The following is a 27,579-nucleotide window of genomic DNA, read 5'->3' as shown; positions in this document are numbered from 1 at the left end:
TGTACAGATCTATAATTTCTAGTACTGAGAAATGAGTGACTTAAAATTTATCAGTCCCAAAGCTTGATTGCTCCATGCAATTAGAGCTACCTAAGTATTTCCCTAAGTACTCATTTTTGCTTTAATATTTTTAGCCCAGTGTTTTTAGAACCATTTTCATATAGCATGGCACTCATTACCTAATTTAGCAAATGATTCCAGTCTTTGAAAAATGAGCAGTGCTCAGCACAGCTGCCTGGAAGGTTTGAGACAATAAGAGCCCAGTTCTGGCATTTCCTGTTTTCCTGTGGGGATCTGGGCAGTTGGTGATGCACAACACCCATGTAGGGCTCATCCTACACGTAACTTGCTCCTCTTTGTGTGTTACCAGAAACACAGACAGGGTGAAGAGCTGCTTAAATGGGAAAGCTGCCCCAGGCCCCTGGTGTCCCACGTGCCATTTGTTGTTCAGATTGATCTCCATGCAGGCAGTGGGAAGCATTAAATCCCACATGTCTCTTCTGCAGCCTATCGATCCAGAGCCTCCTCTGGGGTTTTTTGCCAATATGTGTTACTGGGAAATCAATTCACAAAGCTGCAGCATCAGTGAGGGACGTGTAAGAGTCAAACTGGGAGAGTGATATGCCAGGCCATCGCTTCCTTTAGTGCAGGCTCAGGGGTCATGGATAGGGGTGTGACTCTGAATACATTGCTGGAGTCAAAAGGAGGAGTAAATGGTGTTGAGGACATTTCAAGGAGGAATTTCAATACCCTGCAATGTTTTTTAACAAATTCAGCCTTCTCTGTAGCATTTTTTCCTAACAAACCAGATTACTAAATCCACTGCTCCTCCCAGAGTATTGGTCTGGTGTATTCTTCCTTGTGTAATTGTTGCCCATAAATACTTTAGATTTTTTTAAAAGGAATTGGAAGTTTTTGAAAGAACTCTTAGATATGAGAGGAAAAAACTAAAAATGGGAGAATATTTTACAGCTTTACATGTGTTTTATTTTACATGTGTATTTACTTATAGCCATTTTCGAACTAAACTTGAATCATCCCTTACAGCAAGGAAGCAAAGGAAGAAAAATGGCTTGTGTATTTTAAAGATCAGTTGCAATGTAATGATTATGAGCAGATGTAAAAATGACACATTGTAAAGTAACTGTTAGCTTTCAGTTAATTGGCTTTTGATTTCTCAAGATTGACACTTTGCAGGGTGGGGAGTTACTTCAAATTGTGGTACCTGTTACAAATGTTGAATCTCAGTGCAATTTTTGGCTTCCTCTCCCCTAAGGGAGCACAGGTCTCTCTTCAATGTGGTGCTGCAGCCACAGTGTTTGTGGTGCTTCATTTAAACAAAGTTTTGCATGTGAGCTCTGTGAACAATGGAATGCAAAACAGTCAAGTTAATATTAAAGTATTATCAAGTCATGGGTATTTCAGATCTGCCCTTTAATCTCTTTTAGAGTGTAATTATAGAGCTGGAGTCACATTTCAAGTGAGATAGCGCTTCATTAAAAAATGTATTTATTCAGGTGTTCAAGGAATTCAGAAAATATGCTACCGGGTGCTAAAAATACTGCCAAGAGAGCTGGGTTCAGTTTTTAATATCTAACCTGCTGTGGTGGTTAAATATTTACATTGAAGGTCACTGCTGCTGTTTGCTCTGCACTTTAAATGTGCTTGGCAGCGCTGCAGCTCTGAGCCCCTCCCATCTGACTAGGGAGAAAAAGCTCTTGATCCCATCGGGGGACAGAGGCAAACCTATGCTGACCCATAAAGAAATTGTGTTTATCATACCAGTTTCCTCTCACATGAGGAACATCACATACAGTGATGGTCAGACGAGGATGGGAGAGGGAAGGGAGACTATTTACAAGGGCATGTAACTACAGGAAAAGGGGGAATGGCTTTAAAATGAGAGTAGGTTTAGGTTAGATATTAGGAAAGAATTCTTTACTGTTGGGGTATTGAGGTGCTGGAACAGGCTGCCCAAAGAAATTGCGGATGCCCCATCCCTGGAAGTGTTCAAGGCCAGGTTGGATAGGGCTCTGAGCAGCCAGGTCTGGTGGAAGGTGTCCCTGCCCATGCAGGGGGATTGAAACTCAATGATCTATAAGGTCCCTTCTAACCCAGGCCATTCTGTGATCCTACAATTGTTTTTTATTAACTTAATGCTATTGTAGCATCCATTTAATGAGTCTGATAGCCAGAGTAGTTTTTTGAGTATGAGTTACTCCTGTCTGCATGTCCAGGGTGGGCTGGGTAGTTCAGCCTCCCTGCAGTGTGTTCAGCTGGGATGTCTGTGCAGGTGTGAAGCCGAGGAAGCTGGAGGCAAAATGTGTCTCTGTGCTGTGGCTGTGTCCTCCTGGCCTGTCCCTGCTGCTGAGGGCTCAGCATGTGACACAAGGAACTTGTGGCTTGCCAAGACTGAATGATTAAAGTCCTTTTGAGACATGGCTTTTCTGTGTGCTTTTGCACTCCCAGATCCTTGTGTCAGAGCTGATGAAGGGAACATGCCGCCTGTGTCACTGCTGGGAGGCTGAGGTTGCAGAGGTTCTGAGAACAACTGCATGGAGCTGTTCTGGTTTGCAAATCTTTTCCTGTGAAATAGTTCAGAAGGCAGAAGTGACGAATTGCAGTTTCCTGTGCTTGTATTTAGTTTTGTTAGCTGGAGCCAATATTCACGATCAGAGCTCTCTTAGAGCTCTGTGCTTTTAATTTGGAGTGTGTTTTAATTTAAATTTAGGTTTCCATGCAGTGTTAAAGGCGTATTTTCATATTGACAGCAGTAGTGTTGTGCTCCTATTTAATGCTTTTTCTTCATTAAATGTGACACCACTTTGAAAAAGTAGTGTCAGTTTTCCCTTAAACAGATAGATTAATCAATACCACTAACAGTGTGTTCTTCCCCTGCCTGCCCCAGGGTGAAGGCAAATGGGCTCAAGCTTATCTTGCTACTAAACCAATACTATTACTGTGTCAAAATAACTTTCCTTTTTTTTTTTCAAGATATTTCTGGGTTGTGAGTTCTTCCTGTAATAGGTTATTTTCAGTCCCTGTTGTGAAAAAATATTTTCAAAGCTGTCATTTTTGCCTTTAGGCAGTTAGTAAATGGGACACAAAAGACTGTAAAACTCTGGTAAAAAATACGCTGCAGACATTTGGCATGATCTAATTCTGCGTGCAAGGTTTATGGTGCTCTTTTCCTGGGCTTATGTCCTGTTATCCTGAAGACCAACCTGCAGTTTTTATGGGGATAGAGTTGTATCCTTGGCCCCAGGGGAAGCTGCAAAGGTCTGATCAGGAAAGCAACTTTCTTTGTGCAACTTCCAAGTAATGTTGAAAAACTGCTGCTGTTGTGTGTTGTTTTTAGTTACAGCCTTATGGTGCTGAGGATGGAGGAACCTTTACAGAAAGAGATGGAATTACCAGTAATTTTCTCTGCCTGGTAGGGACATTGGACTTGGTACTGATAGAGCAGTGGCCCTGCTGGGCACCTCTTTGATTATGCACGATTTTTTCAAAGCCTATGTGAGAAACCAGCCATTTGGAAATTAAAGAGCAAAGTTAATAGGAAATTTGTAGTTGCCATGTTTTCTTGTTGTAGCCACAGAGACTTAGAGCCTTTCACAACATCAAGAGGGAATTAGTGGAGGACATGGCTGTTTCTAACTGAATGGAGAAGTGAACAGTTCTTTGGCCATGCCCGTATTTTTTCTGGAGGGAGATTATGATACAACAATGACAGAGCACCTGAATTTTCAGTATGGCTTTTTAGGTGGACATTCTATGTTTATCCAGTTTTTAACACTAATGCAAAGTAAGGAATCCAGTCAGATTTTCTGAAAAGTTGTTTGGCAGCACTCAGTATGTCAGGGTGCACAGTCAAATGGGATGCTTTTGAAAATGCTTGTTGGAAGAAACTTGTTCTAGAAAGCAGAGTTTCTTAGCAGAGAGTGCTCTCCTTCAAGAAGGGCTGCACGTGCTCTCCATGGATGTGCATTTTGATGGTGCTAATTAGTCAGTGACCATCAGGTCTTATCACAGAACCTTTTCTCACCTCACTTTCTCCTCTTCCTGCACAGGTGTCCTTCACTTGCTGGAGCATGAAGAGGAGTATGTCTTCACCCTGCCCAGTGCCTACGCTCGCTCAATCCTCACCATCCCCTGGGTGGAGCTTGGAGGGAAAGTCAACATCAGCTGTGCCAGAACGGGCTATTCTGCCACGGTCACGTTCCACACCAAGCCCTTCTATGGAGGGAAGGTCCACAGGTACAGCAATCACTGCCTTACTCTTGTTTACCTGCTGCTGCATTTCAGGGGAAGGGCTCTGGGGCATCTGTTCAGTTCTCCTGTTGCAGTATTTCATAGACAGGTAGCTGAAGTTCTTTTCCTTTTAGTGCTGGAGATGACTTAAAGCTCAAGGGCAGTTTATTGTAGCAATACATATGATGTTGTTTAACTGAATTGGATGTATTTATCTCATTAAAATAAAGAGAATGTATCTCTCCAGGCTTTGTTGTTTGTAATAGTTGCTGTAAGTGTAGGATCAGAAAAATGTACATGGAAAAGGCAATATTTCTGCTACCCCAGCTTCTGCTTCTGTGTGAGTCTTGTAGATGAACTAGTGTTCCAGGTTGAGCTCCTGAAAAGTGTCACTGCCCATTGTGGTACCTCCCTACTGGGGACTCCCATCTCTGCACTGAAATTCCAGATGGTGAAAATGTTGTTTACCTTCTTTGGTTCCCCTTTACTAAGGGTGCAAAGAGGCACTGTGCAGGACAGCCTCCTGTCTTGCTTCCATGCTCAGGGTGATGTCCCAGGCATTAACATCAGATCCCTTTCTTGTTCTGCCATGGACTGTTGCAGTGTCCAGAGGAGACTGTGCTTTGCATGGTTGCCTCTGTTTTATTTCAGATGGTGTAACTATTCTTCCATATGTGTGTGTGTGTCAACCATTTCAATGTTGTGTTCAGGTAAATGTCCACATGAGGCTGTTTTGACAGGGCTTTTCTTTACAAGCTTTAAATTAGCAATTGGTGCCATCAGGGTGAGTAAAATTTTGGGGAAGTTGTGCTGTATTACTTTAGTAATTAAAAAATTGAGTTTACACATTACTTTACATGGCTTTCTAAAGCACATGTATGCATGCTCATGGACACGTTCACAAAACTTCTCCCTGCATTTCAGTTTTCCAGTCCTACCTGTCTATTTTGCTCACTCTCAGACCAGTTGACTGGTGAGGTGGCTTTAATCATTGCTTCTCAGCAGCTGAGAAGTGAACGTGCAGAGCTAAAGAAGAAAACAAAGATACCCAAAGTTTTTGACGTGGATCTCTGAGCAGCATTATGTTCAGGCATGAAAGCATCATGTATTGAAAATGTCACATGAATGTCAGGGATTGTTTTTCAGGCTGCTGAGGTAACCATTTGGTCTGGGCTTGAGCCATGTACCACAGTTTTAAGTTGGATTACTCCTGTGTTTAGTTAGAATGTCATCCCCAACTTGTTGCTGTGTTAGAAGATCTTTCCTGGAATGAGTCTGTCTTTTTTGGAGGCAGCATCAGTACTTTGCTTGAATAATTGATTTGTGGAGGTAGAAAGCTGCTTGCACCCTTAGCAAGGTGGTGCTTTATGTGTTGATAATAAATGGTACCAGTTATGTCTGTGGTCTGTTTTTCCTTCCCCCTTGAATCAGGGTTACAGCCGAGGTGAAGCACAATCCAACGAACACCATTGTGTGCAAGGCACAGGGAGAATGGAATGGCACCCTGGAATTCACTTACAGCAACGGAGAAACCAAAGTGATTGACACCACCAAACTGCCTGTGATCAGGAAAAAGATCAGGCCCATAGCAAACCAAGGGCCACTGGAATCAAGGTAAGTGTGTTGGTGTTCTCAGGGGTCCCAGGACGAGGGAAGAGATGAGAATGTTGACTCCATGTTTCAGAAGGCTGATTTATTATTTTGTGATCTGTATTATATTAAAGAAAATGATGTATTAAAGTTATACTAAAAGAATAGAAGAAAGGATTTAATCAGAAGGCTAGCAAGGAATAGAAAGGAATGATAATAAAATTGTGACTGACCAGAGAGTCCAAGACAGCTGGACTGTGATTGGCCATTAATTAAAAACAACAAAATGTGACCAATCAAAGATGCACCTGTTGCATTCCACAGCAGCAGATAATTATTGGAGGCCTCTCAGCTTCTCAGGAGAAAAAATCCTAAGGAAAGGATTTTTCATAAAATACGTCTGTGGCAGGTAAGGGCAGAGGCTTTGCAGTGCTGAACTTTGGGTGGGAACAGAGCAGGGAAGCCAACTGCAGCTCTGAGTGCTGTGGTTCAAAAATTCCTTGCTTCCCACAGCACAGAAATCTGGGCACAGAGAGCTGAGGCTGTGTATTGGTTCCTTGGAGCATAAATTATGCTGTAGTGACGAGTACATCAATTTTGTAGATGGGGGAAAGGCCTGTATTTGTTTTAATGAGCATCTGGAAGATGGTAATGCAGTGTTTTCATCTGCCTCTTGGAGTGATTGCAACATGGTAGGCAAATCAGCTTGTTGCAAGCAATTCAAACTGGTATATATATTATATATTGCATATCATTGAAACTGGTGCTTCATGTTTTATATATTTTAGAATATGTATTTGTATAAACATATATAAAATGCGAGGCAATATGAGATATAAAGACACACATACAAGTGGTTTTGAGGCTCTTGGCACCTACATCATGTGCCTAACTTGGACTAGGTACATTAGAAAAACCTGATCTGTATTCACTGTCAATAACTGTTCATGTTTATCTTCAGAAAAATCAATACCTTAATTGAATTTAGGAACATTTTATTGAAGGATTTAAAAATATGAGTTAAAACTACATTTTATTATCTGTAAACGTCTTTTTATTTTACAAAGCTGTCTTGAGTCATTGTGCAGGATCAGATACAATTTGTCTACTTTCTGGACCACTTGCTTATCCACAAACTCATTTTTCCCCTGTAGTGTGGAACATAAAGATTGTAGTAAATAAGGAAACCAGTAGCTTTTCAGTGTATTTATTGTGTTTTTTAGATACTAGTCAGCAAATTGCATCCATCCAGTGGCTCTGCAGGATCTGCAGTTTATCACATTGTGAACACAATCTCATTTAAACAGCCCTGGACATATGTGAAAGCTATGGTTGGTTTCAGACAGAGAGCAGTTTGGATTAGATATTAGGAAGAAGTTCTTTAGTGTGAGGGTGGTGAGGCACTGGAACAGGCTGCCCAGAGGGTGTGGATGCCCCATCCCTGGCAGTGTTCAAGGCCAGGTTGGATGGGGCTTGGAGCAGAGTGGTCTAGTGGGAGATGTCCCTACCCATGGCAGGGAGGGAGGAACTAGAGGATCTACCTTCCAACCCAAACCATTCTATGAGGATTTTTCTCAGTGCTTTTCTGGGCAAAGCTTCTGCTAGGCTGATATAAGGCATGATCAGCTATGTGAGAAATGTGTAGCTCTGTGCTGGTAAATATTGTAACTGGGAATATGGACCACAGACCTAGAGCGGCTCCCTAGAATCAGTTCCTCTGCTAGTGACCTTGTTGGACCAGTCAGTGTCCCAGTTCAATGCACTCTTGGGTTTTGGCTGGCACTCCCTTATAATTCAAAAATTTACCTGCAAGAATTAAACTCCTGTTATTTGGAGGGTGGAGGAACATCAGTAAGGAATGTGAACTGGAAATGGTAGAAATAAATCCACCTGCTTTGAGAAAAAAAGCTCACTTGGTGACGAGAACATAAACAGAGCCTGCTGAGAAAATTGCACTGCAAAATACTGGGTGAATCTGAAAATCTGAGTGAATCTGAATCTGAAAATCTGGTCCACAAATGTGTTGAATATCCTAGGAGTATGATGGTTCCCATGCTGTGGGACTTGGAAAACCAGCGGGGATAGCATGGCCTCAGCCTGCTGCCCAGCAGTGTGGTGCCCAGCAGCAGGGGCAGTGTCAGAGCTGTTGTCACCCTGCCCTGTGCTCTTGTCCCTGGGCAGGCGCCTGTGGCAGCACGTCACCAACTCTCTGAAGGAGGGGAACATCGATGCCGCCACGGAGCACAAGCACCGCCTGGAAGAGAGGCAGCGAGCGGAGGAGAGGCAGCGGGCGGCGCTCACAACTCCCTGGAAACCCAAATACTTTGCCAAAGAGGTACTCAGAGTCTCTTGGTTTAGAGACCTTTAGCAAATTCCTGCACAGGGGATGAGTGAATGTGGATTTTGTCATGGATGGGTGTTGTTGTGTACCGCTGATTGCTTAAATTTTCTTTTTTGACAGAGTCTGGCTCTTGAATGAGAGCAGTGGGCTTTTCCATCTCTAGTGGACTTGTTCACTTTATTTCAGTTAGATTGATTTTGATCTGGGTTTTTGGTGCCTAATGTTAGGCACATAAAGTGATGTGTTTTTCTGTAAAATCCAGCCCTTACTTCTCAAATTCTGCATACTCACTTCCCCCATAATCTTAGCACACTAAAATGAGCACAATGTAGGGAGATATATCCAGTGTAAGTAAGCATTGACATCCTAAACACAGTCTTGGGTTTCATCTGTGTGAAAGGAAATTAATTTTAACAAGTTCATCTTTCCCCTTTCTTGGAGGAAAGGTGGAGGGAAAATGAGACTGACTGTGGGAATTGTTCCATTAGCTGCTAATTAAATTTGCATCTCTTCTTATTGCATCTCTTCCCCCTTGTAATATTTTTCCTCCCACCAACATTACTTGTCAATTATTTAAACATAGAATTTTCAGGTGACAGGGATGGCTTCTTGTTTGATCTTATTTTAGCTTTTGTGTGGACGTATATGGATCTGGTATTTGTAAATCTTGTTTGTAAAACTGCTTAATTTTCTTACAGGGCGACGGTTGGCTGTACGTGAATCCTCTCTGGAAGGCCCATTGACAGGAGAGAGCAGTTGCCTCCTAAGTTTACCTGAAAGGCATTAAAATGATACAGTATGTAACTTCAGGATGTCCTTGGATAGGTCCTGTTCCCAGAAGATCCCCATGGGAAGCTATGTACTGTGAATGATACATCTCACAAAAAGTATGAGCTCGAGTTTATTCAGGAGCCATTTTGTGTGTGCAGATCCACAGGCACACAGGCACAGGTCCCTCAGTAACACGGTGTGCATGTGTTGTGTGTGTTATTTACACTACATGTAAACAGTACCAACACCAATAGCGACTCAAAGACCTTTTCCTCCAAGTGTTAGGGCACAGAACCCTGGCTGGACTCGGCCGGGGTTCCCTGAGTTGTGTGCTTGCAGGATCAGGCCCTGTGCTAGTATTTAAGAAAATACTTTTTTATTAGTACTGGTTAAGGTTTTTCTATTTTTCACTTTTGCCAAAAATGTTTTGCACTTAAAACGTGACGTGTCTGTTAATGGCAGTCGATCTGTCTGAGCAGTCAGCGAGTAACTCACTTGGGTGTAAGAGTGATCCACCGGCCGTGCTCGCTCTGGGTTGCCCAGGTCAGGGCGTTTCCTGTCACTGATGAGTGTGAATTTTCTGCCACCCTCTAAGAAGTAGCAATACCTTCTCCAGAACGTTGTTCTTCACGCTAACCCGTTGTGTCCTCGCTGCTTTTTCTGTTCGTGCTCCAGCTGTTCAGTCAGTCTCTGGTCACCACCCCTGAGCCAGCTGCTCTGGTAACTTTGATCTTGCTGTGTAATGTTCTCTGGCTGCTGGCGTGCCAACACTTCTGGCTTACATGTTCCACTAAATGGGATTGCTTCTGATAAAACATCTGGATGAGTAGAGGTGATATAACTAGCCTTCCCAGAAAAATTATTCCCTGATGTAAAAGTAACAATTTAGTAAGTTATTACCCCGGAATAATAACTTTATGAATGAAACAAATGAAATGGGATACAATTTGTTTTGTAGTGTTAAAAAGAAAAATTAAAGAAAATCCTGTCACTTGATCTTGCTATGTAAGGTACCCACTGTGACACTGACAAAGTGGATTCTAGAAGCGTGTTAAGGTTTTGTCGCTTTTTAGTTTGTATTTGTTGGAAATGAAGATGTTTTTGAGAGAGGTGGCAGCAAAAGGCACACGTAAAATGTGCTCAGTGCTCCTTTCCACAGTGCCCCTTAACAAAACCACTGTATTTCTAACACACAGTAGCATGGATGCCCATCTGTAGAGCTGAGTAATTTCGTGCCTTTTGTCTGCTCTGTTCATACACTGACTTATGCTCATACTGCAGAGATATCCAGGTCACAGCACTGCTCACATCTGTCCTTGTGCATCCTGCATTTTGTGTTTTTGGTAGATGTTAAAATCTCTTGAACAGCTCAGAAGGCTGAGCGGAGGAGGTGTGTGCATAAGGAAACATACCATTAGTTGTTCCTTTGGATTTCAACTTCAGATCTCTATTTAATGAAGGTGTGGCTACTTTTTCCTCCTAAATCTATTTTGTCCTCTTGTCTGTCTCTCTTTTTTTTTTTTTTTTTTTTTTTTTTTTTTTTTTTTTTGCACATTAGGAAGATTTGTGTTCTAAATGATTTAAATCCTATTTTTTAAAAAAAGTGGATTGTATGAGCTTGGTTTTGTAACTGACACTTTTTTTTAAGAGGAAAAAAATCTTATTTTTTAGGAACAGTTGATGTAACAGTTTTCTGTAACAAAACCAAAATGATGCTGTTGCAGTCATCACTGAACTGCTACTGAGTATCATCAGGAACACTTGTACTTTATCACCTGCAAGAATTCACTTTATAATGGATCCACTCTTGTTCTAGAGATTAGTCTGATAAGTACCTAAGAGTATTCGTACAGTTTGTAGTGTCATCACAAAGAACAATGGAAAAAGCAGAGTTAAACATGGAACATCCTCCCAGAACTCTCTCACACACCAAAGAACAAGACACATACTCACTAAATAGCCATTGCAAACCTCTGTGTCTCAGGCATGCAGGCCTGGGCCCCTGAAGGAGTAGACCTCTTTCAGCTGGGATGGTGTGACTGTCAAGGCTACAGAGATGCTGTAGCTGCTCTTTTGAGGAGAAATTTGAAAAATTTTCTGCTTGTAATTTATTGAAGATTTTATGTCTGCATGGTTGGTTGTCTCTGCATGCCGAGGACATTCCACTTGTGCTCTGGCCAATGTTTTGTTCTGTTCTGATGCTATGAAGAATCCCCTGATGCCATTATCACTGCTTCTTTCCCAAATTATCTTGGGAGACATGAACAGAAAAAGTTCTTTCAGAAAAGATCCCATCAGTGAGAGATTCCAGGACAAGATTCACAAGTGTCATGTTATTTTTCTGATAGTACGTGTTCAGTATATTTTGCAGGACTGAAAAGTAAATATTCATAAGCCTTATTTTGTAGGTTGTTCCAGTAGCTGTCTTGGAATTGCAAGTAAATACTTCCCTTTTCAAGTAGCTGATGTACACTGAATTGTAATGTAAAAACTTCCATGTACTTCAATTTTTTTCTTTTTTTTTTTTTTTGTGCACACCTGTAGAAAGCCTATGCAACCTTTTTCTTTCTTAAATTAGAAATGTTCAGAAAGAAAATTTATACCTTTATCATTTAAAAGATGCTCTGGCAGTCTCTTCTGATTTGCCTTCCTTTCATAATTTGTGAATTTAAAATGAGAATGCTCATGAATAAAAGATTTGTTTCATTTAGCAGTGGGATGCCCTTTCTCTTTCCATGGAAGCCTTAGTTCAGTGGTGTCAGTCACTGACTGTCCAGGAGCTGTGTATGACACCAGAGCATGGTTCCCATGGAAGTGATTTGCTAGGTTAATCTGGGTTTGCTGTGACGCTTTTTTCCACCCTGCTTATTCTCCCAGACACTCTGAAGGTAAGTTTTTTGGTTGAACTGGATAGCTCTGCCCGGGGAAAATGGGCCTGGGCAACAACAAGAGCTTTAGGAAAGGCTGGGGAACATCTGCTTCATTTTGGCAAGTCAAAAGGAAATAGGTAACGGTGTACCCTTGCTTCCGAAAATCCCATTTCATTTAATCTTCATCACCAACAGGGATTCTTGATTAGAACCTCTTAAAACACAACTCTACATTATTACAGCATTGGGCACTTGTGTGAGGAGAAAAAAATGTTCTTAGAGGAATCACACAGATTGTGGTCAGCATTTTTCAAGTGTTAGATAATGCCCTTCTGGTTTTCTTTAAACATTCATCCACAGTGCTGGAAACAATGTTGCTGGAACACTTTGTTTTTCTGCACAACGGAAAACAACACTGCCTGTAAAGAGGGCAGGAAACACTGCCCAGCCCTGTTCCTTGCCTTCCATGGCACTGCTTCAAGGCCCCATCTTGGAGCAGTTTATCCACTTGGGATAATGATGTGAGAGCGTTTTAGTCACAGCCAAATATTCTTTTTTTCAGTTTTTACTCCTGATGAGACTGGTATGTACAAGGAGCTCTGTCAAAGCATTCAGCTGCTTTTTCAAGAGTAAATCTATCAAGATATTTAATTAACAACTTTTCTCCTTGTTAGGAAATTACTTCTGCAAGTCAAAATATTTCTTCTGGGATTACCAAGAGCACTGCCTGTCTCACTGCTCCCACCACTAATGATTAAGAGATACAGAACCTAGGCAGTATTATTGAATTCTAGACACTTGCAGCTTTAGTTCCTTAGCAACTGCTGACCTGAGCCTGGCTCACGTGTCTTTTGTTGTGTTTGGTTTTATTGTTTTGATGTTTTTTGGGGTTTTTTTTACTGTTTTGTGGCAATTATGCTTCAAAATTTGACATAGTAGAACAACAAAAGGAAAAAGGACGGCTGGAGCTAAGGAAATAAACTAGCCTGGGAAGTGTGTGTGATAGTCTTTGCTGGTAGAAGCTCTGTGCAGTTCTCCTAAAGAGGCAGGAGTTAGTTCAGCTGTGTGATTCCAGGATCCAGTTGTAAACATACCCAGTGTGCAGATTCCTGAGGAACCAAGGTGAGACAGTGCCAGGTCTTCTTTGTAATGTTGCTTTTTCTAAGTGGATACCTCAATGACTCCCAACTTTTTATTTAATTTTAACCGCAGAACATTGGCAGAACCCTTTAAGTCATGTTAGATTTAGGAAAAAAGTAAAGCTCAGGTAAGTAGGAGGCAACTTTAGGCCCAGGTTGGCTGGGATCCCTGCAGTTGGCTTATTTTTATTTCACATGCCTCAGATTCACTTGTTTCTGCTGTTAAAGAGAACACTGCTACCTAAGGCTGAAGACAGTCTGTCCAAATGTAAAGGTACAAATCTGGTACAAGTCTGTCCAAATGTAAAGGTACCTGAAGAGGGGAGGGCAATCTTGTATTTCCTTTTTTGAAACGAGGCTGAGTTACTGCCAAGCCCCAGACTGACTGGCAGCCTCTGTCCTGCTGCCTTTCAGGTGATCTTCCAAATGCTAGATCCCTTATTTCTCAGCCAGGGTCAGGATGCAGAGGGGCTTGGAAGCAGCACAGCACTGGGAATCGTGCATCACATCATCACTCAGCCCTTCTGCTGGTGGGTGAGCAGCTGTAGCAGCTTGGGGAGCTCCAGATGCTGCAAGGAGTTGCTGCAATGTGTGGTTGGGAAGGCAGGCTGCTCTTCCCTGGAAACATGACAGCCACCTTCATTTCATCACAGCAGAGGCCCTGGATTTGGCTTAGTTTAAGCTGGAGGGAGTTAAGAAGATGCTGTGGCTTCACTACAGCAGCTTGGTGAAGGCAGGAGGTTTGCAATATGGAATTCCAATGTCTTAATTTATGACTAGGACTACAAACAACATGTTACCAAGATAATCACAACAAAACTGACACAACAGCCTTAACACAAAACTTGAATTAACTTTATTTTCCCCTACAGTTGACAACTGGTCTGCATTGAGCTTTAAAGCAACAAAATAAAATGAAATCTCCAAACGACAGGGGCCAGAAATCCAGATTTCATTACCTTTGTGAAAATGTTGCAGCTGTAATATTGGTCTGTATAAACCACAGAAGTCAAAAATGAGTTCATAAATCAAAAAAATATTCTACACCTTGGAAAGAAGTCAGCAGTAACATTCTCACAGAACACTGTAAATTTACATTTTCTTCATGAAAGGTACATACTATTCTGCATTTTACATCAAGTTATTGATGCAAGATTTGTTTCTATAAAAAGTTACAACCTGTGGCAGGAAAACAAACTGCAAAAAAACCCTTTCATTTTAATTAAGGAAAAATTTCAAGTCTGTATAAAGTTTCCTTATGTCTGGAAAGTGAACACGTTCAGTCTCCATTTCTATTTTAGTGCATTTAATCTGACAGTTTTCACCACTTAAAAAAAAAAAACAAACTGAACCAGTATAAAAGACAGACAAAGCAAATAGCACTAGAGCAGGAATTTCTTCAGTTGATTTAAGCATTCCAAATAAAATGCAGAGAAACAGATTTCCAGAAAAACTTCCACCCTCACCAGAAAGGCAGTGAGGGCTGAAGAGGTTTGCAAATCTTCTACCTTTGATAGCTACAGAAAAGGGGTTTGTATACCTGTCAACCTTCTTTTCCCCAGTAACCAGGCTATACTTGTTTTACCAATGTAAACATTCACCTAAAAGTTTAATTTCTGTTCTGAAGCACCAGCAGCTCCATGGTGCTCAGCTGTATGTTGTTATAGCATTCATTACTGTCGTTTCAGATCTTTCAGGAGGTTACAAATTTAGCCCTTGTATCTACAGTGTGCAAGATTTGCCTTGTCTACCTTGTGAAATGACAGTGTAAGGCAGCAATACTGCAATCCCGTGTTGAACAAAAGCAGCTTGTCCAATTCATCTGTCCTGTCACCTCTTGTGAAAACTGCAGCTTTGCTTCTTACACTCCAGCTCAAAATAGCCTGCAGCAAGAGTAAAAGGACATTGAAAGAAACCATAGAAAAATAATCATGGGAGTAACTTGTTTTGAAAGTTGAATTTTAGAGAGCTCTGCCATCTCTTTCTTGTTGAAAAAGAGTCATTTTCAGATGTCACCATTCCAGTTTTCATACTGCTGCTATTCAGCTGAACAGTGTTCTCCAGAAAAGATTGACAAGTAATGCATGTGCCAAGGACCAAATTACAGGGTTCTTTGGTAAAGTCAGTCCAAATTTTCAACAGATTTGAAGGATAATATGTACCAATAAAAAAAATGCTGCTAGACTTGGATAGCAGCTCTGTCTTGCTTCACATTACAAATCTAAAACAGCTGTTCTCAATAAGCCAATATTTTTAATCAGACATTGCCTGAAAATTTTGTACAATAATCTGGACCAATGATGGTTCTGTACCCTCATGTTGCTGTGAAACATGATTTGAGCTAAAGGCAAAGACTGGTTATCTCAAGGACAACTGCTTCGTATTAGCAATCAGAACAGTGTGTTTAAACTGTCTTCCTGTTGGGTCTCTTGCCTTTCTTTAAAATTAGTTTATTCTTAATGTAGCCACGCTTCCTTTTGGAGGTCTAAAAAGAAAAACAGAACAACAGGTATTAGTTAATGATTTATCTTGACCACAGTTTCATGATGTGCATTCAATGCCTGAGCTTTAGACTGATTTTAAAGAGCTTAAATGCTAAACCCTCAACTAGGCATTTTCCAGTCATTATTTTTAATGTTGGATTGTTAATTCCTGCCTAACAGTTGCTTTTGCACAAGATGTGCTTTTGTAACCCTGTCTACTAGATCTGTAGCATTCTTTTTAAAGCATGTGCTGAGGAAGAATTAATAATTAACCAACATGATAAAATTCTAATATGCCCAAAGAGCAATACTGACATAAGTCTTAGTTTTGTTTGGAAATACCTTCTTGGATATTTTGCACTATTTTATCTTCTTAAAAGTCTGGTAGAAGTATTTGCTCAAAGCAGCATTTTTCAAAAGAAAAAAGCCTGAATAATCCCATTTTAGTCTTCTAAACTCTGCTGTTGGTCTGTAGATTGCTTAGTTAGCACTTCCTGCACATTCCTTTATCAGCCTGTTTTAGATTTTTTTTAACGGTAGTAATGAGGGGGATCCATTAATGTTGGTCAAAGGTAAAATTAACTTCAAATTTGTGTACATAGATTGTGGCAGGTGGAACTGTACATTCAACACACCTGCCAGGAGGCAGCTCCCAGCCTTGCTGCACTGCGCTGTGCTTACCAGCAGGGTCTATTATTATTTTAAAAAACTGCATTTAATCAACATGACACCAACAACATGTTTACAATAAAGTGGGATAGATACAAACTAATATGTAATATTCAGATACACCGAATCTCTGAGGTTCAGCAATGTCATTCCTAACATGACAGGAGATGGACTGAATTTCCAGTTAGGAAGGAACTGCTGAAAAACTGTGGCTACTGAGGAGCCCTCAGACTGTATTTAAGAAATCCTAGTTTGTATTTAAGAAATCCCATGCTCTCCCTGGTTCTCTGATTTCTTAAGGGGAAGTGCAGCCTGTTTGTACTGCAGCCTTCAGAAACTGCATCAGCTTCTAGACAGAAAACTTACACATCTAAGGCTCAAGGGTCAGTGCATCTATCATAGATAAATACAGCCTTGCTTGTCATTAAAGATCAAAAGTTACAATGTTATTGTAAGTGTATGACAGGCATAATAAAGTTTATCATTTCAAGACATGTCTAGCAGCAGTGGCAACTCCCAAATGCTTTATTTTATGTACTTCCCATCAAATCACAGAGATAAGCATCTTTACATTTAACATTCCCTACTTGCAGAGAATGTTCTTTACTTGTATTTCCATGACACAGTTTAAGTCTACTGCCTATACCAGTTTGTTAGACAGGGCTCTGGAGCTCCTTTTGCAACATCTATTTGAATATATAGAAAACAGATGTTGTGAAGGAGAGGGCTGCTAACAGTCTCCCCAACTCCCCTGGGAACAGGCCTTTCTTAACAGGCTGAAGGAGGGCAGCACAACAAACACTTTAAAACCATGAAGATGACTTCAAGCAGTAAGCAGACAGACACTAAAGTTCCATCAACAAAAGTTTCATATTTAATTTATTTCATACAAAATTGCCATTTGTAAACTTCTAGGCATCACTACTTTCAAACAAAGTCAGAAAGCAACTTCCACATTTACTTAGTGAGCCATAGTTACTGAAACATGAATTGATGTACTTTAGAGATTATACTTCCAGTTACATGAAGACTTAAGAGTTGTAACAGCCAGTGACACACTCTATGTCGAGTCAGCATTCTGCCTAAAAAAAATCTAGCCTTGTGTCTTGACATGCTTTTAAGTTAAGCAGACAGTAAATTAACAATTATTACCAGCAGGCAGATCTGATATTGGACACTAACATGAACAGTATCCATAACATTCTGGCTAGTGGAAATATATAATTCACCAGCTATGTGATTCACAGTTAAAAATAAACTCCTGACCCTTTCAGTTACTTCACTGGGAACCCACCTTCTTTGACAAATACTTCTGTTTCGGTACAATGTTGGTTACTCTAGGTTTGTGATCCAGTGTCTCTCTGTTGTCTAGTTGTTTGACCTTGTATATTCTAACAAGCCAGTGCTCTGAGGTAAAGGCTTCCTCCAGATGTTTAAATTTAATGTCTTTGTTGCCTATCTCCGCATTGCGTGTACGGTCGAATCCTGGGGGTGTCCGAAAATCCAGCTATAAAAATTAAAGCTGCATGTTAGTTTGAGACAAAACCCAGAACACCAATCACTGCAAACTGTGAAACTTCATAGATAAGGCAATGTTTTCAGCTGGCCCGAGTCAAAGGGCAACACTTCTCTTGCACTGATTACTCTACTACACAGAAAAACCTTTGAGATCCTAAGGGACAAATTCATTCTTACTCCTACAGCTGTCACAGGAGACAATACTTAATGTCTCAGCAAAACCACCCTGTCTGCATTCAGAGATGAAACAACTCAACAGTCTGAGCTGCAGCAGCCTGTGGTGTTTTTTCAGCAGAGCTGCTGCCTTTGTGCTCTTGCCTATACTGCAATTATTTGCACTTCCACAGTTTTCCATATAATCCAGAAGTAGTTCACAATTATCACTTAAATTTGGCCCCACTGTGCTACAAGTAAATCCACTGAAAAAAGAATTCTTGTGCCAATACCTCAGAAGGAAGGGCCTCTGGTGGGGGCAACAAGGGAGGAAAAGGAAAGGAAAAAAACAAACAGGTTTAGCTCCATCCATGTGTTTGGTGCTCCCAAAGGGGAGTGACAGCTGCTGCCCTTACTCCACAGTGTAGTGTTGTTTTATGCACTGCTGGGACTTGGATGGAAAGCATGTTGTTTCTGACACACTTCAAACAGTCAATAGTTCACTTACATGTTGCTATTACAACAAATGACTCTAAAGCTCTCCACAATGTCACAGCTGATGCTTTAGTGAGCACACAGCACAGTGCAATTAAGATACCCATCTGGGGCAATAAGAAGGATACCAAAAAATGAAGTACAAGTGTGGGTTAACAGCAGAAATGCTTTTTGCTAAAGGTTATAAACAGCAGACCATGACTGGATGTATTTTAATTTATAAAGCTCACTCAGTACAGATTCTGCTACTACAAGCAGTGCTAAATTTAAAATATAGAAAATACATCAAAATAGTATTTGTTTTCTCACATTTCAGTTAAGATTCAGAAGAAGTTGTAGCACTAACCTGCATCTCTCCAAATCTGTAATAGGACATTTTATACATGAGGCAGTTCAGCAAAGTTGGAGAGCCTGCCTTGTCTACCCGGAATTCTCCCTGAGGGGTAAAGTAATCACTTTCCTTTAAAGAGAAAAGAAGACACAAAGAGTCAATGCAAACTCAAATCTTAAGGGAATTTCTCATTCCTTTCCCCACAGAAAGACACCTGAGAATCTCAACTGGCCATTACAGTTTAAAAGCTGATTTAAGGTAACCTTAAAATGAAAGAAATGGTGCTCATTAAAGGTGAAATAGTTGCAAACTACCTGCTTGTAAGCCAGACCCCAATGGATCAGTTTTCCTAAATCTATAGTTTGTGCTGTTAGAAGTTTTGTCACATCACTGTAAGTGGCTCTGGAAAAGTTACCTCAAACTGTAAAATTTAGTTGGCCATCTATTCTTCAGAAAGGCAAGGAACACTGTATTGTCAATACACGAGATCTGCAGGGTCACTATAAACTTCATATATTCTCCATGTTTAAACAAACAATTTCTGCCATTTTCATCTCAGGTACAAGATGAAAGCACGCACATGGGCTACTCCCTTAAGCCTGTGCTCAATATCTAGGAGTTTTTGTTAGGCTTAAGAAAATATTACTACAGACTTCTGCAATCTCAGCGGTGTTTGAACAGCTTAAACTCTACATAAGTCAATATTAACACTTTCACTTGTCTCCTGCTATTACAGAGTTTGAAGAAATTTGTAATGCTGTTTAAATAGTCTAAACATTCCTACTTTTTTCAAGCTTGTGATGATGCACAGAGACATACAAGAATTACAGAAAAAAATCCTACTTTTAGTATCATGCATAAACGTGAAAAGCTTTTGAGGCTACTGACCTTTCAGAATCAAAACCATTGAAAGAAACTGGGCTACAGGCCCCTGCACTCCTACTGTTCTAGAAAAACAACCCCAGCACATGTTTCAAATAAAATGGCAATTAAGTAGAAGAGATTTCCCTCCATTGTAGTGACCACTCCCAGACAAGTGATAACATAAATAAAGGTTTTTTTTTTTTAAAAAACAGAAAGTAGAGGTTGCACTTACCCGTATATCTTTGGGATGCTCCCCCTCTGCTATTCTCACCATCCACAAGAATTTATTAATATCATCACCAGAGTAGCCAATCACACCACCAAAAATAATCAACACATAATCCACATCCAGGCTTCTCATGATCTCATATGCTGCAGACTCATTTGATGACATTGCCTTTCCCACCTGTATAATTGCAAAAATATCTTAAATTTCTGCATAGCTACCTATGGAACAGCTCCACAGATCAATACAGCCAGGCCAAAGCCCAGGAATCCTGTGCCACGTGCTCTAGGATGGCCCTGCTTGAGCAGGGAGGCTGGACCAGTGACCCACTGCACTCCCTTCCAGCCTGTGGTTCTGTGATTCTCTAATGCCTGCTTGTCAACCAAAGCCAACATTTTCATTCTAGATAAAGAAAACCCACAGTGAATATTTAGAACCACAGAAGCCCAGCCTAAACTGAAATATTTTCTCCAGGTAAGAAGAGTGCTGCCTGTTGATAGGAGTGTTTTGAGTATGAAAAGTAGCAACAAGGGTTTTCCTTTTGTGGCACCTACATATTTTTCAAATCATAACTGTATTACCAAAAACTTAAGTGTTACAGAAAATACCTAATTACAAATTATTTTCAAAGCTTTAGACACAACCCAAAGTGTACAAATTATTTGAAATGTGTTTTTTTTTTTGTCTTGAGCTCTGTCCCTCACTAATGAAGCAGCCATTGTGCATTGCACTAAGTAGCACACAGGCACCCTCAGCACTGAATTCAAGGTAAATCTACACAGAGAAAATATCAGAATAAAACCTTTTAGAGCTCTATCCAGCACCTCTTGTATCCTGGTCACTTCCCACACTTAAAAGAATTTGGTCAGTAACTGGCATGCAGTTCAGCAGTTTTGTTTGCTCTTGAAGCTCTTGTCCTTAAGGCACAGTAAGGTATTGCTGTAGTCTAAGGGAGTAACTACAATGTACATAATATTGCACCTGACTTGGTAACATTCAGCTAAGAATGTAATTTGAGAGCACTAAGCTTAGGCAGCAAGCTGTCATAAGACCAAGAACCTCAGCTTCTTGGCCATTATCCTAATTAATGTGAGGTTATTTGCCAGATTTCCATCTCTGTGCAGGAGAAAATCATCTGGACACATCTCCAGGGCATGCCTTGTTTACAGCACAAGTGCAGGTATTGACCACAACACACATTTATTGCTTGGGTCCCCCTTTATGGAGTCTTCATGCCAAAATGGAACTTGACAATGCAGCACTCATACTCAAAAGAATTCTTTCCTGAAAGCCATTATGGGCAGTTGCTGCAATGTGTGTGCTTACTGTGCCTAGGCAACACAGATGACTTCCACAGTCTCTATTCACACGATGCACCTTGTCCTGCAAGAAGCTCTGAGTTTGGATGCAGTATCTGCATTTCTACCTCTTGTAGCAGAGGGAGGCACACAGAGATATCAAAGCTGAGTGTCCATTAAAACACACCCAATGCTGTCAGGTCACCAGCCAAATCAGAAGTGCCTCAGAGTACATGGCAATGCATATTGACTGACATTAGACTGACATTAACACCATTAGGACAATTTCTCAAGTTTGCTTCTAGCTGAATGTGAGTTTCCTGCCCTGTAAAAATTGTGGATGTGTGATCTCTCTTCCCCCAACACACATTTTTTGGGACTCTGCTCAAAGCACTGCTTCATTAATTTGTTGGCTTTGTACACTGCTTTTTGGCAGATCTGGTCCACAGCTGTACTCACTACTGACCCAAGACAGGAAGAATACAAAAAACTATCCTAATTATCCTAATTTCTTGAGCCCTTCCCCCATCCTGCCCTAGTAGCAAAACATTCTGGGAAGAAATGTGATTGATGAGGAGTCATTGCATAGCACAAGTTGCCCAAGGTGATGCCCTGTAACCACAGGCAACACTAACACCCTGCCTTAGGCACATGTGCAAAGGTTAAACTTACTCCTCAGAAGTGAAAGAAATTAAAGGTGCAGTCATTCTGTCTATCTGCAAATGTGAGAAGACAGAATTGCATTAAGTCTGCTACACTTCCACAGCGAGTCATAAATAATCACTTCCTGTGATTTCCCAGATTTCCCAGTCTGAAAATTTGTCAAATCCTATGGCCCGTTTTCACATGCCATTCAGAAATCCACTCAGCAGTGACACTGCTAAATGCAAGGATCCTTACTTTGATAGCAGCGGTACCAGCTGTTACAGCATTAATCCCAAGGGGAATGGTTACCAAAGAAAAGAGAAAGTGAAGTGGAAGTAAAGTTTTGAAAACTCCAAGTAAACAAAACAAAAACTCTAAAGCAAAATTGATCCCTATACTTGAGTTTTAACACGTGAAAGAAATGTGTCCCTTCCACATTTGTGTTTCTGACTCCATCACCCTAAGAGACATCTGCAATTTCATGTTGGAGTGCAGTGTAAACATTTTGGTATTTCTGCTCCCTAGAAAACTGCCACCCTTACCAAGGCAATGTGGCTGTTGTTCCAAGTGTTGTTATCCACCAGGGTTGTCCTGTTGGCCATTCCTGCTATCTGGTAGCCATAGTCCCACCACGACATCACTCTGGCGTGCTCGTCCGTGTTCTGCCTGAGCCAGTAATAGGCTTCTCTGAAGTCATCCAGGATGTTCCGAGTGCTGCAAAACAGTTCCCTTCATTTGCATCTGTACAGATACTACCAACAAATTAACTGCCCCATGGTAAGTCTGGGTTCACAAATAAGGGTTTTCTTAGGAGCTCAGCTCCTTTTGAGGGATTTTGTCACCAGCAGTCATAAGTTTGAACTCTCTGACAGCTGAATGTCCAGAAGCTGAACTGCTCTGAAGACATGACTGCTTTTGAAGACATGACTAAATGCAGTCAAATATATATTCTTAAACAAGTTTTCCCAGTTCACTCCAAGGCTTTTTTAACCATCATTTTTATTGGCTTTGGGTAGGATTATGTTCATATATTTAATTAAATATTTCAGAAAAAGTTGTATCTTTTTGAAAACTAGAGTATGAATAATTTATTATTCTGGTCATAATTCCTTTCTATAATAAGGAGTGGTTTAAAGAAGGCAAAGCAAATTGGTAATGCAATGGCAGTAAAAAAGGCTTTAATCACTTCAGACTGTAGACCTTACTTACCCATCATGGTTATAGGAGGCGAGAACCACGCTGGGGCTGGAGTATGCATTGCTGGTTACCCAGGTACAGTGAACAGCAAACATCATCAACAACATCAGCATCAGCATCGTCACAATGTTTTTGATATTGGGGCCCAGCCCTTCTTCTGTTTTTTCCTGCTCAGACACATGTTTCCTCACTTTGCCTGCCTAAACAAACACAAATGTACCTGTTATGGCAACTTCTATCATCCTTGACATTGGAAACCAAATTTTCTAACTCTTGCTTCCTCCCCTCACCTTATCATACAGGTTACCAGGGTTCCTTTTGTCATCCTCATCACTGCTGTCTTCTACTGGTGGATTTTCCCTCTTCATATCATCACCCAAATAACGCTCAAAGACATTGGAGAAGGCAATTGCTGACAGCATACAAACCACTGGAGTCAGAGTGAGCATCAGGCGGACCATCACTCCAGCAAAGTAAACAGCGCTGATTGCATACAGAGCAACTGCAGGGAAACACAGCTAATGGTGACACTTGGAAAATAACACTCACTCTGACTGCACACGTACATGCTTCTCCATAAAACTGCTTCTGGAAGTGGGTTGAGCATCTGTGTGTATAAAGGCTTGAGTGCGCATCTTGCATTTCATTGCTTTTTAATGTACAGACATACGGCTGAATTAACGTTTATCCCTTTGAAGCCTCAAACCCTTCCTGAGATTCATCTCTACAACTGTTAACAATAACACAACCCCATTCTCAACATTCATTAGTAATGTGTCAGAAGATACATTATTAGTGAAATTTAATATTATACACCAACAATGCTACTGGAATAATAGGTAATTTCATTTGATTAAAAAAAATCAAACAGCTCTAGACCAAACAAGTTATTAGAACTGAAAAAGCAAAAGGAAGTGTTACAATTTAATGTGAATATTAAATTTTGATTTAAGTTAGAGGTATCTCTGGATGAATTGGGGGCTTGTCTACATTATAATTCTATACAGATGAATAACATGATATTGAGAGCCCTATTCTGAAGTAAGTATTCCTGAGCAGTATTACCTCCACTTTGTCTTCCACAAAATATAAACCAAGATTTTCAGAATACTACAAAACATTAAGAACACATTTATTAGAAAGAAAAAAACCCAAACAATCCTGTAAACACTCATAGGGAATATCCAATTATGAATTCCTTGTGGTAGACTCATCTGCTACAGTTTAACAATATTCTCTTGTGAAAGATTTGCCACAGAGATCAAGGGACACTGATTTATAAGATTACATCATGTAAATATTTTCTACATTGCGATGAGGCAGTATGGCTCTCCATCCTCACTCATAGGTCTCTTTAAGCTGTGTTAAATGGAAGGTGCAGCCTCCAGTAGAAGGCTGAAAGCAAGCTGATAAACATTCATTGTAAACATTCATACTGCCCACAAGTCTTAGGTTGCCTAAGAGGCAGCTATATTAGCCTGGAGCCTCCTGTCCCTGTAAAAGTCCAAGACCTGACTGATCTTCACTACTCCATATGGGTTACAAGCCTCACTCAAAATCAGAATCTGGCTTTCACAATACAATTTTGCATTAAAAAAAAAAAAATAAAAGTTGTCACTGACATAGGGAGACTCCACACTTCCATTTTGGCTTGTGTCTTATCTAGCACTTCTTCCAAAGCAAAAGATTCTGTTCCCCAAAAGAACAGAAAACCTGGAAAGCAAGGGCATTTTGAGTAATTTGTGATGGGATGAGTGCCAGATGTCCAAAGTAGGGACCCTGCCTTTGCACACTGTTCTCCTGGCTAACCTGTACTGTGGAACTGCATCCCACCAGAATGTGCAACTCCAGCTGCAGAATGAACACATCAAATGACTGCATCCCACCTCCTGGAACTACACTCCATCACCATTTCAGCAACCTCTGCACTTTTATAAACCACTTTAAAGACTGCTGGGTGCAGGCAACTCTTAATAATCACCTTTAAACATATCACTTTTAAACCATATTTTAGAACAAGCCACATATCACCTTTGAGCAAACAAAACCAAAGTAAAATGAAGTTGAAGGCAAACTTTTTCAAAATAATTTAAAAATATTTTCTCTTACCAAAGACTCTTTCATCATTGATGTTTTTGATACAGAACCACAGCCCTGCTGGGAAAGTACACACGAGAATATGCAGATCAAAAAAGAAGGAAACCCATGTTGTAGGCTGATGCTCAGACACAGAGGCAATGATCGGGATGTGAATTTTCGCATACCTTTTTTAAAAAAAATTCAGTTCAAATTATTTTGAAAAGATAAAATTATTAAAATCTGTAAACATTAGGAATTCTGAAATTCATCTCAAAGGAAGCATTTCAATTTTAAATGGCAAGTGCCCTAATCAGCAGTAATCTGATTAACTCTTATACCAAAGAAATCCCCAGGCCTTACTGGATCTAGGAAGCATTTAGGGAATAGTTATTTAAAACAACAATTATTTCCATATTAATTAAGACAATTAAAATTATAGATGTTTCATTTGTTCATCACTAAATATGAAGCCAAATTCACCAAAATGGAAACACACAGCTATGGAAGCACCTTTACTACATTTTTGAATCATCAATGCTAGTAAATCTCCTAAATTTTCAACATTGTATTTCAAAACCTCTACACAGAATATCTTCATTTTCTTAGTAAAGAAAGTTAGAGTATTAAATACCAGATCAGTTACTGATGCACCCATATTCTTTCAGATACTGAAGAAAACAGGCCTTGTCTACACTTGGAAACACATGTCATCTAAACAACATGTCAAACACTCAGTGCAGACAAGGACAAAACTGTGCTCTATATTACAGACAACTATACATAAGGACCTAATCTAGGGTGCTACCATGATTGAATGGTGAGGTATCAAACATATGTCCTTTTCTTCACTGAGATCTAGTTCTCATTCAAAACTGTATTGTGTGTTTTAACACAATATGTTTTTCTAATGTAGACAAGCCCTCAAAAGTTTAATGCTCTGAATATACATATATTTTTATATATGTGTGTATATATATATATATAGACAGGCAAAGAACAAAATCTATATATTGCTCAAGTAAATCTGAGGCTTCTTTACTAACATTTGTTCTACCACATTTATTATAGAGTTGGGACAGAGTCCTGTATGAGCTGGATTTTGGAGCCTGAAAAAAAGTTTGAACTGCACAAAGTTTGAAGTTGCTCTATCCTTGCTTTAAATCTTAACAAAAATTTAGCAACTGAATTTCACTTTAAAACATTTATCTGAGAAAAATACTCTCCATTTTATTCCTTTTCTCTGGGCTGACTAAAGAATCCAACATAGTATTTTCAAAGGTTAACTAAAACAAAAGATTAACAAGATTTTTACCTGTGAAAACACACATTAATAAAACAATTGTTCAGAATGGACATCTGTATATAAAAAACAGATGCATGAATGTAATACAGAGGCAACATGACAGATCATATGTGCAACATTTTGGTGATTTTGTGCAATATTGCACAATGAAAATAGTCTAAGGCTCTTAGTAATTTTTAAATGTCTACTCAAGTGTTGGCACAGCTTGCAGTTATTTCATGCTGACATACATACTACAGCTTCATATAGAAAAAACATATATTACATATTCAAAGATTTGCAAAGAAGCAAGAATTTTCAGAGACAAATCAGTGAAGTGGTTGTAAAGACCATGAAATAGCTACTCTAAACACTTTCTTTGGATAACTTTTTGCAGTGTGATGTCACAGCCTGTCTCAGTTATCCCAGTTCCTTCCCCAGGTGTGCCAATCACCACTCCTTTCCCCCTCCCTTGCCCCTGTTGAGTGCTCTTGATTCTCCTTGACTGAAATACTAAATGGATTTGGGGATGAGGAGAGGAAATGATTATTAGTTTTCAGTAAAATGCTACCGATATCTAAATCTTATATGCTTACTTACCCAGTGTCCCACAATGAATAAAATCTGCCACTCCAAGGAGCAATATAACCTGAAAAAGGAGGAAGAAAAACCTTTTTGCTGCCTAGGTTTTAAAATGAAATAATATTCCTACTCCCTCAAGTTATAACACAAACCCAAAGAAATTTTCATTGAACTTGTAATATATGTGAACCATACCTACTGCATTAGGCAGGCTATAAAATCCACCAACCATGAAGCAAACTGGTTTTAGAACACACTTACAGGATCACATTGTACTTGTTAAGTACAATCTGAGTATCAAGACACGCACACTTCCAAAAGTCAAAGCAATGCAATACTAAATATATCTCAAATAATATGACAGATAGCAAATATACTCTGTGAAGGAGTATGAGAAAAAGAAAACATAATTGATAAGAAAGTATTTCATTTTTCTGAAATGCCAGAGCAGGAAACTGGGAGCACTCTATAGCAAAAAAACAAACACTAAATGAAATGCTGGTTTCCTTTTATTTCTCTCCTGGTCAATCTACTTGTAGCATGGAATATAAAAGCTGCTATTAGACATGCTGATAAGCTTTACATATTATTTGATAAAACAGGGCTTTTAGGTAAGTTGAATATGATAAGATGAAAAGAAACAGTATAATTATTAGATGAAAGATAAAAATTATTATTAAAAGTTTTAAGATTATTCTTAAATTTTTATTTATGCTTTCTTTGCACTTGTTTCAGCTCCTCCTGAAGACAGATACAGACAAGGAGAAGTAAGAGAAGGTTAAATCCTTTAATTAT

The 27,579-nt window shown here is 39.9% G+C and overlaps 2 protein-coding genes across 2 annotated transcripts in view; one reads left to right on the top strand and one right to left on the bottom strand.

Annotated features, from left to right (window-relative positions):
• The window catches only part of OSBPL10 (oxysterol binding protein like 10), a 113,731-nt gene extending 102,068 nt beyond the window's left edge, over positions 1 to 11,663 (top strand). The window contains exons 9-12 of the mRNA XM_059478386.1: positions 4,071 to 4,257; positions 5,683 to 5,865; positions 8,023 to 8,176; positions 8,881 to 11,663. Of these exons, the coding sequence (XP_059334369.1) occupies positions 4,071 to 4,257; positions 5,683 to 5,865; positions 8,023 to 8,176; positions 8,881 to 8,925 (569 nt within the window). The 3' untranslated portion in view covers positions 8,926 to 11,663. The remainder of the gene's footprint in view (positions 1 to 4,070; positions 4,258 to 5,682; positions 5,866 to 8,022; positions 8,177 to 8,880) is intronic.
• Positions 11,664 to 13,795: 2,132 nt separating this feature from the next.
• The window catches only part of STT3B (STT3 oligosaccharyltransferase complex catalytic subunit B), a 51,161-nt gene continuing 37,377 nt past the window's right edge, over positions 13,796 to 27,579 (bottom strand). The window contains exons 8-16 of the mRNA XM_059470618.1: positions 26,803 to 26,851; positions 24,951 to 25,105; positions 23,132 to 23,343; positions 22,854 to 23,041; positions 22,187 to 22,358; positions 19,708 to 19,881; positions 18,627 to 18,740; positions 17,409 to 17,621; positions 13,796 to 15,447 (exon numbers count right to left, since the gene is read on the bottom strand). Of these exons, the coding sequence (XP_059326601.1) occupies positions 15,367 to 15,447; positions 17,409 to 17,621; positions 18,627 to 18,740; positions 19,708 to 19,881; positions 22,187 to 22,358; positions 22,854 to 23,041; positions 23,132 to 23,343; positions 24,951 to 25,105; positions 26,803 to 26,851 (1,358 nt within the window). The 3' untranslated portion in view covers positions 13,796 to 15,366. The remainder of the gene's footprint in view (positions 15,448 to 17,408; positions 17,622 to 18,626; positions 18,741 to 19,707; positions 19,882 to 22,186; positions 22,359 to 22,853; positions 23,042 to 23,131; positions 23,344 to 24,950; positions 25,106 to 26,802; positions 26,852 to 27,579) is intronic.

Source organism: Ammospiza nelsoni, chromosome 1 (genome assembly GCF_027579445.1).
Source record: "Ammospiza nelsoni isolate bAmmNel1 chromosome 1, bAmmNel1.pri, whole genome shotgun sequence".
Lineage (NCBI taxonomy): Eukaryota > Metazoa > Chordata > Aves > Passeriformes > Passerellidae > Ammospiza > Ammospiza nelsoni.
This window is presented reverse-complemented; position numbering and strand designations above follow the sequence as displayed.